The 13843-nt window shown below is 35.0% G+C and overlaps 1 protein-coding gene across 1 annotated transcript in view; it reads right to left on the bottom strand.

Moving 5' to 3' along the window:
* The window catches only part of LOC113066114 (POU domain, class 6, transcription factor 2-like), a 102134-nt gene that overhangs the window by 16962 nt on the left and 71329 nt on the right, over nt 1-13843 (bottom strand). Inside the window, exons 5-7 of the mRNA XM_026237763.1 lie at nt 12302-12439; nt 3574-3783; nt 1424-1580 (exon numbers count right to left, since the gene is read on the bottom strand). Coding sequence (XP_026093548.1) covers nt 1424-1580; nt 3574-3783; nt 12302-12439 — 505 coding nt within the window. The remainder of the gene's footprint in view (nt 1-1423; nt 1581-3573; nt 3784-12301; nt 12440-13843) is intronic.

The following is a 13843-nucleotide window of genomic DNA, read 5'->3' as shown; positions in this document are numbered from 1 at the left end:
AATGCATAACTCGATTAAAGGATATTATAATGCTGACAAGAATTACTTCAAAATAGCATCAAATGTAAGTGACAATATCAACACTACATTGAAATCGGTTCTTAGTAGCCAAGCTAGGAATTACACTTCTCAAACAAATGTTTCTGTGAAATGCATTCTAAAATGCCATTCTGAAAGCAATGCATATTCATTTTATGCCATATTATAGCTCATTTTACTATAAAATACACGTATGTGGAGGTTCAATTTCAATTTGATTAATTTAACAGGTTTAGAAATGCCCTTCAAGGTGTGTAGTTTCAAGACTGCATTTTAGTTTAATGTAACGTGATTGGGTATTATACATCACTGCCAGGTGGTCTTACATCTTGCTTACATAAGAAAAGTTTGGCAACTAAATAATTCATGGGCTTCATTATGAATGAATTATTAGAAGAATCCATCAGACACATTTAAAGTCGATATCTATTGAACCAGCACCCTGTCCCTCCCCATATGCTAAATCAGACGTTGAAAGCTGAACTTGCTCATATGAAACATTGAAAATCCAACATTGAAAAGTTAAATTCAGCAGTTTTGTATTTTGACCACATGATAATAATTTATGACAAACCATATGGGCACATTATTGTGTTCATCGCTGAACTGTTACAATGAATTGCTTTTTAATTATACTCCCGGATTAAAAATTTGACACCAAAAGGACAACAATGACCCAATCTTTTCATGTCTTAAAGCCCAACAGTGTGATTTGATATTGTTATTATGATTTCCACCTCACTGAATAAAATACAAACGTGCACAGTCCTTGAAAATATGCCATTTTTTCCATTTGAGCTGAACATGGTAGCTCAGACTTTTTTTCCCCTCTATTCAAAACATGTTCTGGGGAATAAGCGTTAGCCAGGGACATCACGACAAACACAGTTTGGCATGGAGAGCTGCGCCACAGCGGAAAACTGATGAGATGAGTAAAGAATGCTTAATGTATTGTGTATGTTTAAAAAAAAAAAAACACAACAGTTCATCGGTTATATCCACAGCAAGTTGATCAATGGCAACATCCTGTTTATTAAATTTTAAAACTCTATTGCAGATGGTTTTAGGCCAATTGGCTATGACAAATGAGAATTTATCTAAGTAAAACAGTTTTTAAAACGGCCGCCTTGACTCTGACAGGCTGGAGGGAGTGATTTATATGTGGTGCTTCTGGATGCCAAAGCCGTTCTAAACACAACCTTCCTTGCATTAGGTCAAGGGTTTGGTCAGTTATGGCTAAAATTTGATAGAAACAGAATAAAAAGGCAGCATATGTTTGTTAACATTCATCTAAAAAACAGAAATCTACAGTTTTCTTTGTGTAAAGCATTTGTGTGTGATAAAAGTGGATCAGCTGACATGTAGAGCTGTGGTGCACACTCACTGCTGACTAGCTGCCCAACACTAAGAGCCGAGGATGAGGATGATGATGTTGAGGAGGAGGACGAGGGCTGGCGAAGGGGGCTCTGGCTGTGGGGCATACGGAGCAGACTTGGCTGAGACACAGGAGGAGCCTGTGAAGTCTGACCGGCCTGCGACAGCTGTGAAAACACACACATGAGCTGTTACACACACAAGGTTCATACACACAAGATGAACAACAACAGATAAAAATGGATTAAACTCTGACAAAAATATTGTACTATGGTAATCTGATATATGAGCAGTATATACATGGTATTTCATGATACCTGAATTACCATCGTAAATGTTGAAGGTAATAAAGTAATATTCAAGGTTCGAATACAAGTTAAAACCCAATCAACAGCATTTGTGGTAAAATGTTGATTACCATAAATTTTCATTCATTTTGACTCATCTGTTATGTGACTGAGTGATTGAGGTTATGATAAACCACTTACAATTGAAGTGAATAGGGCCAATTTTTTGAGGATTTAAAAAACATAAATATGAAACTTTTACACAAGCACACACATATTTAAACTTTACTATTATTTGAGCTGCAAACTATTATTATTTTTTTGTTGTTGTTGTTTAAAAACTAAAAGTTATCATCACAAAGAAGGATATAATTTAAGTGACATTCTCACACTAAAAACCATGTTACCACACATATTGTTTCCATTTAGTGATTATTCAATTTTCTTTCTTTACCTGTAGAAAAATGTCTTTGTTTGTATATTCTTGTTGCTCAGCATTTATGAGCATTCTTTTCAGAAAGCATCATAATTTTGAAGATGAAATCTGATCATGAAAGCTGATCTGATCATGATAAAATAAAAAGGTTGTTTCCATTTGAAGAGACGAGATTTGGAGTCATATGGTTATTTACAATGCAAAACAGTCTTTTATTAGAAATTCATAACCTGTTTATTAGAGATGAAAAATGTGGACGGGTGGAGATTTTAAAGGTTGCATTTACTCCCCATGCAATTTCTCATTGAACACAGCTGACAGATACTTTAAAGTGCACAAAAGAAACAACAGTGTTTGGCTATTCAGTACCAAAACCTTAAGACAAAAAAAAAAAAAAAAAAAAAAAACACGTCCCAGAAATCTAAATTATGTGTCTACAATATGAGTCATTATTATGGGCAATGTGGCATGACTGCAGCACCATACATTTTCATGTTTTATGCACCACTGAGCGCCTCTTGTAGATGGTGCATCTCCACTCTTCAAGAAAGCAAGCGTCTCATCTGTCTAAAAGTGGGTTGGCTCCTCTCTGCTGTTCTCTTGCACTATTAATTCTCCTCTGTGTGTTTGTGCGTCAGTGTGTTTTTCTTTGGATGCTGAGAGATGTCAGTAGTGTTGCACACATTGTCAGAACTGTCGACAGGTCTGTGAGAATTACCGAGCTTCAGTGGGTCTCTCTGCTGCAAGCGTGTTTGACAGCCATAAATTATCGCTGCATGAAAATGTTTGGGAGTCAACTGAAACGCAGACAAATCCATAAACATTTTCAAATGCATTACTGCATTTGTGTACGTGGTCAAAGGTTCCAGTAAATATGACACAGAGTTGCTCCAACAGAAATGAGGTTGACCTATAGATGCTTTTATAGCCGACTGCTGTAGATTATAGGGGTGGGATGTGGAATAATATGCATGTATAGTCTGCTGTGTTTTGCACTGTTGTCTCTTTAAATGTGTTTTCTTCCTACCTTTTTAAATATTATTTGATATAAGGGTATTATCTTTGTTATTCGAGGATGATTTGTATTAAATAATAAATTGATTATTTGCATGAATTATTATTATAGGAGCAAGGCCTTTAAATGCAGTGTTCCCATGCAAGGGCTGTATGATTGGGTTCTCTTGACATACAGTATCTGACTTGTACATTTTTGACTTCATTATGTTGCATGTTATAGGTTACTATGGGATTATCAGGACATATCATGCATTTTTCACAAAATGAATGTCAACACACCTGTTATATTTAGCGCTTTAAATGTTTCTTAAATTGCTAAATTTATATTCAATAATATGTTTTCAGTTAATTGTTTTAATAAGCTTTATATAAGATGTATTTTACATCAACACACCATACAGTCATTATTTTATTGCATACCTGCTGTCCAGGTTTAATGGGTGACAGTGTGATTCCCTGGGTGTTGATCACTGGCAGGATCTGGTTGCCAATCACAGTGGCTATAATCTGACCCTGTGCATTGGTCAGCAGCTGTGGTGTGATTGGCTGGACCTGCAGTGAGGGAGTGCCGCCCCCTGATTTGCTGGAAGGTCCTACAGAGTTTGGCATCAAAGGGATCGTACCGATGATCTATTAAGATGGAAGGGAAAGAGAAATAAAACTCAGGCTGAATTATTCTCAAAATAATCAACGATATATAATCTACTCTGCTAGTAAGATTTATTTTTGTTTTTGATAGTCTCTTATGCTCACCAAGCCTGCATTTAGGTGATCAAAAATACAGTAAAACAGTAATATTGTGAAATATTATTATAATTTGAAATAACTTTTTTAATGTATTTTAAGATGTAGTTTATTCCTGTGATGACAAAGCTGAATATTCAGCAGACATTTTGCCGATCACCAGTGTTGCAAATCCTTCAGGAATATAGTATGAAGACTTGGTGCTGAAGAAACACACCTAATATATATTAATTTGCTTAATATTTACATTTATTGATATTATTGTGAAAACTGTGATTTTTAAAATTTATTCTTTGAACAGAAATCATAAAATCTTTTGAAATCAGAATTCTTTTGTAACATTATAAATTTCAACACTTTCACTTTTAATGTATGTAAAATTTATATACACAACATTTTTTACACATGTATATCTCCTCATGCATGCATGTTGATTAATGTTTGTGCAAAAAAAAATATATATTATTGGCTCTGTATGGTACAATGTTATTCAGCTAGACAGAGTCTACACAAAGACACAAGTATGGGCACATGAAAGCCCCCTACAAAAAATGTGTTCTCTGCTCCTCTCTAAAGGTCAGGCTCTGAGTACCTTTATGTGTGCTGGTGCAGACCACTGACTGCATTATCTATCAGAAGACCAGAGGAAAAAATCTGTGTATGTGTGAGTGTAAAATGCAGAGAAGGGCAGAGTTAATAACATAGCCTCTTAACCACTCGTTCCCCAATAAAACACACACACACACACACACACACTATTATAATTCTGGTCCCAGTAAGGGATGCCCTCCTCCCACAGTCCTTTTTTTCTGGTCCTCATACCCCCTTTCTCCAGTTGTCGCAGATCAAAGGCTGTAACCCTTTGTAGCTGCAGTGTTTTACCTCTCAAGGCCATGGCTTCAATGAGTCATGTAGAACAACTGCGCTGGAGAAAAGGACCCGATGCCTCCTTCCGACACACAACAAGAGTTTATTTCAATGGAACTTCAAGACTTAAGCCCTCTTACATCCAGAGCACCACAACTACATTCACAAGCACCATGCAATGCATTAATGCAGGAGATCAAAATGCATGAGTCACTCAATAGTAGGAATAAAAAAATTATGCTTTTTTTTATATAGTAATTGACACTAGTCAAAAAAGTTTGGGGTCAGAAAGATTTTGTCATGTTTTTGGAATAAGTCTCTTATGCTCGCCAAGGCTACATTTATTTGATCAAAAATACAGTAAAACAGTAATATTGTGAAATTTTTAAAATTTTAAAATAATTTTCTATTTAAAGTGTCATTTGTTCTAGTGATGGCAAAGCTGAAAATTCAATGTCACATGATCCATCAGAAATCTTTGTAATATACTTATTTGCTGATTTTTATTTAATTAATCTCTATTTAATCTTTTTATTTAATTTCACATTATAGTAGTGCAAAATGTTTTTAAAGGGATCATATGATGCAATTAAAATTTTTCCTTTCTCTTTGGAGTGTTACTCTTGGTGCATAAAGAAGATCTGTAAAGTTGCAGAGACTAAAGTCTCAAATCAAAAGAGATATTCGGCCAATCACAATGCTCTGGGTTAGTCGGCCAATCAGAGCAAACTGGGCTTGTCAGAAGGAGGGACTTTGTAGAAAACTACCCGTTTGAGAGAAGCGGGGTATAGAGGACCTACGTACTATCATGTACAGTATTTGAAAAATAATGTGTTTTTTGAACATTAAAGCATGTCAACATATTCTGTTTCACCAAATACACAAAATAATGATCTTTAAAAAAGCATCATATGACCCCTTTAATGTTGTTTTATGTTAATCATAAAGTCGGATCCTTAACCTAGTCTGCTCATAGTGGTAGTCTATGGTACTGCAGGAGGTCTGTCAATAATTGCTTAATTAAATAAAACAAAACAAACAATATTAAGTTCAAGTTAGTCTAATCTTGAGATGGCAAATGCTAGTTTCTTTGTCTCTCCCACATAAAATTAAGTCAAATTTAAATATAATATAATTTGCACGGCAATGAACTAAAGTATGTAAATGCATTAATATGATACTATATTCGTTAAAACACAGAACTTTAAAATGTTATGCCACTAAGGAAAAGCCAGAGAAAGGTTACAGACCCTTGACCTAGTGGTATGAACATGGGCCGTGCCGATCTGAGTGGTGGTGCTCATGCTAGAGTTGCAAGTTTGAGTCTAGCACATACTTTGTCAAGAAACAAAAGTGCAAAACCCCCCCAAAAAATAAAACCAGGAGGAATGGAAAGTGTTAAAAAGCACTTTTCCTCTAGTGTGTGTAAGTGTGCACTGCTATACCACCTAGACTAGAAAAGCACCATTGATATATTGCGTATAATTTACCCTCGCCTGCCAGCAGACCCCCAGCTGCGCTAACAAGCTCTACATCTGTATAATCTCTGACTGTTCCTCTCCTCTGCCTGTTCCCTCCTCTCTTTGACATAATGACGATGGAACGGTGGAAAAAAGGAGGGCAGACTATGTGTAATTCACCCTCACCACGGCTCATTTGGTTGCGTTGCTTCGCATTAAGCGACAGATAATTTATCTCTCTCCCTCCCTCCCTCCCTCCGTTGCTCTTTATCGCTCCCTTTCAATCCTCCGCGGCCCTCTCTCCTGCCACTTAGCATATTTTATTCTGCGGTGTGGCGCTCGTGTCCCCCGACATGGCATTTGCATGCTGTCTTGTCTCAGGGCTTGTTCCGCTCAATTATTCACTCTCATTGGACTAAGTGGCTCCTCGAACACGAGCAATAATACAGCACATGAGCTGACAGCTACAGGCGGCTCGCCGTTCACAGCACTCTCAGGTTACTGTGGCATACAAGACTATGTTTTTACACTGGCAACTGCATTAGATTCAATTAAAACAGCATTCTGCACTGAAAAAAAAAAAAAAAAAAAAAAAAAACACTGTCAATAATTTCTGCCATTTCTGTATGATTTCATGATTCTTCAGAGATTCTGTTTGATTACTTTCACTAGTTTAATCAATTAGTTTGCAGGCCTGTACTTTGTGTACTATTACTGTAGGTTCCAGCATACATGACAAAACTAAATTATGCAAATTAGTGTTTATTGTGTTTTGCTTGCTAACTGTACATGTGTCCCATTGGATATTTTAATTATTTAATAAGGAAATGTCAAGGCTAGCTATATCAGCTTTCCGACTTTCCGATTAACGCTGAACATTTAAAAATTTCAAATCTACTTTATCTACTTTTAAAGCTAAATCAGTATTAACATTGATTTCAGGGAAGAAACTAAACTTTAAGGGATAGTTCGCCCAAAAATGAAAATTCAGTCATCCCTCATGTCATTCCAAACCTGTATGTCTTTTTTTTGGAATATAATTTGATTCTAATTTTGATCATTTTCATTTTTCTCCATGTAATGAAAGTCAATTGAATCCAATGCTGTTTTATATATTGGTCAGTCATTTTTTCAGAATGTCTTGTTTTTTTGTTTTTCGCAGAAGAAGGTAAGTCATACAGATTTGGAATTTCACATGGGATGATAGAATTTTCATTTTTGGATGCACTAACCCTTTACAATACAGGTTCCATATATTGTGTCATATACCTGTCAATAAATTTTTTTTCTTGTTCTCATACTATATAAGACGTGCTTTTGTTCTTTTATTCTTCACTTTATATGTTTTTAACACATGTGGTGAGCGTTCATCTCCCCATTCATCTCTCTCTCTCTCTCTCTCTCTCTCTCTCTCTCTCTCTCTCTCTCTCTCTCTCTCTCTCGATCTCTCTCTGTTTCTCCTCTTTGAGCAGAACACATTAGGATTATACTGGCAGTGGTTCCCTGGGAATGTCATCTCTTCCTGCAGCCAGGCCAATCTTCAGCGTTAGCTATGGCCACCAGGCAATATCCCTGCCCATTTTCTGCCCTAGTGCCCGCTGTTTGGAAGGGAATAGGATGGGGACACATATTGACAGAGAATTCCAAACTTCTAACACCCTTCACTGTGAAAGAAACACGGATCACAAACAATCAAACATTGCATTTTCTGATGCTATTTTCTGATTCTGAAGTTATCAAATGCTTAGCAATATTTGGTTAAATAATAATAACAATAAAATACTATTAACATGATTTGTGGACTTTACTGGCAAGAAAGTTTATGCTAAAACAATAACACATTATATTATGTGTCCACGTTTTGCATGTTGCAAAACATATTGCATGTTTATATAAATAATCCTATTGTAAAACAATTGTAATGTTTAAAGAACAGAACATTACACTTTAAGTACAAGCTGTTTATGTAATTAGTATTAAATTAATAAATAAATTAAATATTATTACAATTGTAAAGCATTTTAAATTAACATTATTTTCTCTCTCTCTCTCTCTCTCTCTCTCTCTCTCTCTTTCACTATTTCCCAATGGAGTCTTGGTCCAGGTAAATCTGGAATGAAGGAGATGGATGAAACCAAGGTGAAAATTCAGAGGAGGGGGATGTTTAAAGCCAAACAGTGTTAAAAGAGCTGGGAATTTTGCCCCTGCTATCATTCAGGCCTAGAAGAGACTGCTGAGGTCACTGTGGTGAAAAACTTTGATCTTCCTACTCCTTTGATCCTAAGCAAAAAAAAGTGTTTCTTTTCCATCTAAAAGACGAATGCCTAGATTTGAGAGTGGATGGCAGTGGACCATTTAGCAACTACTGCAAATACTGCTTGCTTTCTTCAGTTCCCATCACATATGTGAAAATAAAATAGGCTAAAAAAGTAAATGTTTTCACAGTCCCCCATATTATGTTTAAGTCCTTACATTTTTCAGTTTTGCAGTGAGAAATATTAACTTTTTTTCTTCATAACAAGCCATTTTTTTAAACATATTTATTTGTCAAATGATGAATTATACAGTTAAACATATCAGACTAAGTCATAACGAAGTAATAAACATGTTTACTTGAATATGTGTTAATTCTCAGATGTAGGCCTATCACAGTCATAAATTCTGTGCTGATGATAAATTGTCAAATAAATATTTTGCTTTATATGAATATATAAATGCTTTAATTATCTGTTTTGCTCATGTCAATTACAATGTAAGGCTAATACATTATGTTTATAATTTACTTGTAACCTTAAATATGTAGTCTAATATGATGATTTTAAGGAAGTAAAAAGAATATTTTAACAGTTAAAATATTTCTCTTTTTGTTTAACTTTAATCTTGGTCACATTTACATTTTAATTGGTTCACATCTTTGCATAATATAATATAATATAATATAATATAATATAATATAATATAATATAATATAATATAATATAATATAATATAATATAATATAATATAATATAATATAATATAATATAATATAATATAATATGTAGTCTGATAAAACCTACAAGCCTTCATTTCACATATAGGAAGACATTTGATTGTCTTTGTGTACTTTACAGTATTCTTTTTCTTTCTTTCCAAAGAAATAAACTAAGTGACTCATCTCCTTATCCTGTGACTACGTCAATTACCATGTGCGAATCTCTAACCATTACGCTTGTTAATCCTTGATTTGTATTTGTTTACATTCTCACATTTCCCCTATTTGAATGGAAAATCGTGACAGAAATTTAAACAGCACATTTATTGCAGTTAGATCAAATAATGATCAGATGCGATCGGATGATTAATAATCACGGCAGGCCTATACTCAAATGCAGTAACATTCACTATATATTTCCTTCTTCAAAAATCTTTTAACACACAATCCTCCACAAAAACAATGTTCATCCTTTTCTTAAACACCGCAATGATCTCTCATCCTAAATGAGACAATATTCAGCTGTTTGGCAGCTGAAGGAAAACTCTGCTACTTTTAAGGCTGAGCTTTAAGCAACACAGCCACATTTGTGTAACTTTAGTAATCTAATAGCTGGCCAACATTAATGCTTAAGAGCTAAAATACTGCCTAACCAAACAAAGAGTGCTTCAGTCTTAAGTAACACATTGCCACATCCCTTAACTTAAATGTATTTATTTATTTATTTATTTTTGATCGGTGGCAGCATCTGCTGCTCCCCTGGCCACGTCTGGGGCCTGTATTAGTATCATTTTAATGTTAAAAAAAAAAAGAAGAGTGGGTGAAGGGGCTCAAAAATGCATGGGTGTTTTAGCAGGCTCAAACTGAATACTGTGCATCAGTAATAAGGTCAAGAGCAGAGCATCTAGCCCTGGCTTTGACCGTCTCAGTGACCTGATTATGTCAGCCAGTGTCAGCCACCACGACACTACAAAAACCCAGCACATCCAAACAACGGCATTGCCATGCTGATACCCCAGCCAAGCCCTACAGACACCTTCAGTATAGACAAGGCCGTACTAGTTCGTAAGGTAACATCTACCACACATGTGCATTTTCTCATATGAGTGGCAATTTAGAGCCTGCAAGCATGATATGTAAATTTTTGATGCTAAAAAGTACAATTTGGATGTATTACAACGTATAAAATGTAAAATTGCTACATATTTCGTAAAAAAATTGTAAAATAGTTACAAATCTTTTATATCATTTAGATATTTGTGTCAATTTAGATTTATATTTTTAGACCCCGATTTTTACAAAGCATGGTGTGCTCTGATTGGCCAGCTATCTTGTGCATTGTGATTGGCTGAATACCTCAAGCGTGTGACGGAAATGTTATGCCCCTTACCAGGTTCAGGCAGGTTTCCTCCATAAAATGCGCTGCAAACACTCAAATATTTGGGTTGTACTGCTTTGGAACAGTGTTGTAAATAAAACAACTCTTTTGGAAGACCAAACAAAGCATTTTCGATTTCGCAACAAAACTCACAGTCTCCACGACATGACGGCGGTGGCAACAATACTACAGCAAGAATACAAGTGATGCCTTCTTTCTTTGCGTATACATTTGGGTGGTGTTATGCACTTGTTTGAATGAATCATGTTCTTTTCATATATGTGATTTTTATGATTTTCCCTAAAATTTGATTCCCTCCAGTATATTTTTCTGTATGAATATTTGAATATGCAATACACCAAAATAAAGATCAAAGCCTTTACTTTACAACAACAACAACAAAAATATTCTAGCTTGAAGCATTCCTTTTTTTATATCAACACTTAAAAATGTATAATTTTGACTAAAAAGGTGAGAATTATTATTATTATTATTATTATTATTATTATTATTATTAATCAATAACTACATCTGGATAATATTCAGTATGATTATCAATGCATAAATCCAGTGAATCACATCCATCAACGCCTCCAAGCTTGCACAACCATATACCACTTCCTGGATCATCATTTTACTCCATAACATTATGCAGTTTTCATTTATATGCTGTCTATTGCTGATGATCACTAGTTTCTCCATCCTGTTCACCTGTGTTTTTGTCCCGGAGGCTTTGTGCTCGATCAGAAGATGTTTAATAGCGCCCCTGATTGTATAACGGTGAACACATGGAAAGCCTTAAAAACTCGTCAATGACGGGGAAAGAGTTAACTTTTTTATTCATCGAAGAATCCTGAAAAATTCAATTCACTGCATCCTATATATATATATACACATACAGATGCATCTGCCTTAAATGGCCAGTTTCTACTAAATTATAGATGAGGTTATTTTAATGCATTGCCTTTGACATCAACAACAAAAGATATGGAAACCATTTCCCCTCCTTTTTAAAAGTTGATCAACCGATTTATTCCACTGCCCTTATGGTGCAGGATTGGTTTCTTTTACATATAAAATGTCATTAGACATTAAATTTAAACTAGAACTGTTAAAAGCATCCATAAAGCCTTTAATATACTATAAGCGGGGGCTGCATAAAGAGGAACCCAGCATGTGATTTCTCAAATGATGCTTTCCGTCATATTACAGAGGAGAAAGTGTCAATGTGACGAGGGGAATGAGACAAGGGTTAAGGTAAATAATGCCGTCTGTAGTGTGAAAGGGCACATTGGCTATACAATCTTTCCTTTAATATGGGAACACTGCACACTTGTGATAAGATGATTCATAAGACAGGGCCCTGGTCTGACAAGCCTCATTGTTCAAGCCTCTGGATACTGATGGAACAATTCTGCAGCCGGCCTCGTAAATATGACAAGGTCAGCATTTTATCCCCTGCACTCCCACACTGCTGTCCAATCTAAAAACAACGCCCCTCTCGGACTCGCTCTAACGGGCTAAAGACGGAGCACAAAGGTCAGTACAGAAGACTGGATTTGGGTATCTGCGTTACATTATACTAATAAAGCAAATGATGTTCAGACCATTTCAGAAGAATGTCTATTTGTCCTTCGAGTTACAGTTATGTGATTAATGTGCGTCAGACATGCTTACATGTGCCTTCCATACGTTTAAATGTGCTGTGTGTGTGGATATATGTACCTGTCCTTGTGCATTGGTGACCAGTTGTCCAGTGACCCCCTGCAGGCTGGAGAGAGCATTACCAAAAACCTGTGACCCAGTAATTGAACCCATCGCTGCTGCTGCGGCAACTGCTGCCTGACTGGCCAGAGGGTTGAGCTGTGGAAGTGAATACAAAATAAAAATGAATGATTTGGCACATTGATTACAGCAAAATATAAAATATTAAATTCTGCAAGCATTATTCATAAATATTTTAAATGAGGTGACCACTTTAAATTAAACAGGTACATTTATATCTAATAGAACAGATTATACTTAAATAATAATGTTCTGTGGATGAACCATATGGATAACCATGGATTACTTTGGATTTTAAAAGGAACTTTCATATTTTACATTTAAGAAAAAAGAAAGAAAGGAAGAACAAGAAAATAAATTAACTTATTAAAATTAACCATATAACCATAATCATTTCAACCATATATATATATTTTTTTAAGAAAATATAATTTATAATAATATTTTGTTGTTCAGAAAAACATAAGAAAAAAATGCAGCTATAGTTTTTTTTTAATAAAAATCTGATCCTATTTTTTTTTATTTCTAATTTTTAAATCACTTAAAATAAATTACTTTAGTAAAAATGAGTGTGAACATTTCATATTATCTGCTCTTAATAACTGGATGGATGGACGGACGGATGGACATATATAAAGACAGATAGATAGATAAATAAATACATAGAGATCTTTTTTTGCTTTGTTTTACTCTCAGTTTAACCCCTATGGTTGATTTCTCCACATTGTAGTGATTTGCCATTGTCAAAAGCACACATACAAACGCGCAGGTGAATAAATCAAGCTAACCTCCTAATAAGCTGGGTGAATGCAGTACTTATTTGGTTGCAGGGCTGCAGAATACAGGCTTATTAGGTTCTTTAAGTAGATCAAGAACTCACGCAGGACTGCACACAGACTCCCCAATTACTCATCACAATGAGGCAGTAATGGAAACAGTGCTCCGAGCAGACAGAGGAGAACAGGTGCGGTGACAGCAGACGGAAAAAAAGTTTTTAAAAAGACAGCATATCCTAATGGCAGTCAACAGTGATATAGACAGCAGGTTCGTTCTGAAATCAAATTGCTATTCTTTTTGACAAGTTCGGAGTTGGCTCTTGCTATGAATCACAAAGCGTATAATCCCAAAAGATACTGTCAGTACAAGAATTCACAGGTGTACGGTGATGATATATTTTTTGATCCCGATGTGCTTTGAAGGGATAGTTTAATATTCCTGTAATTAAAGTTCTCTCATCATTTATTCGCCCTCGCAGCATTTCAGACTTGAATGACTTACTTTCTTCTGTATAACATGAACAGAGAAATTCTTAACAATACATTGGTTACTTTTACCATGAAATTAAGTCTCTTATCATCACCATCGCTGAATTTATTTAATTAAAATACAGTAAAACCTGTATTATTAATAAATATTATCACAATTTAAGAAAACTATTTATATTTATATATAATTTAAATATTTATAAATCTATTAAATCTA

Source organism: Carassius auratus, chromosome 49, assembly GCF_003368295.1.
Source record: "Carassius auratus strain Wakin chromosome 49, ASM336829v1, whole genome shotgun sequence".
In the NCBI taxonomy this organism is placed as follows: Eukaryota; Metazoa; Chordata; class Actinopteri; order Cypriniformes; family Cyprinidae; genus Carassius; species Carassius auratus.
Note: the sequence above shows the minus strand (reverse complement) of the source record. Positions and strands in the feature narration are given on the sequence as shown.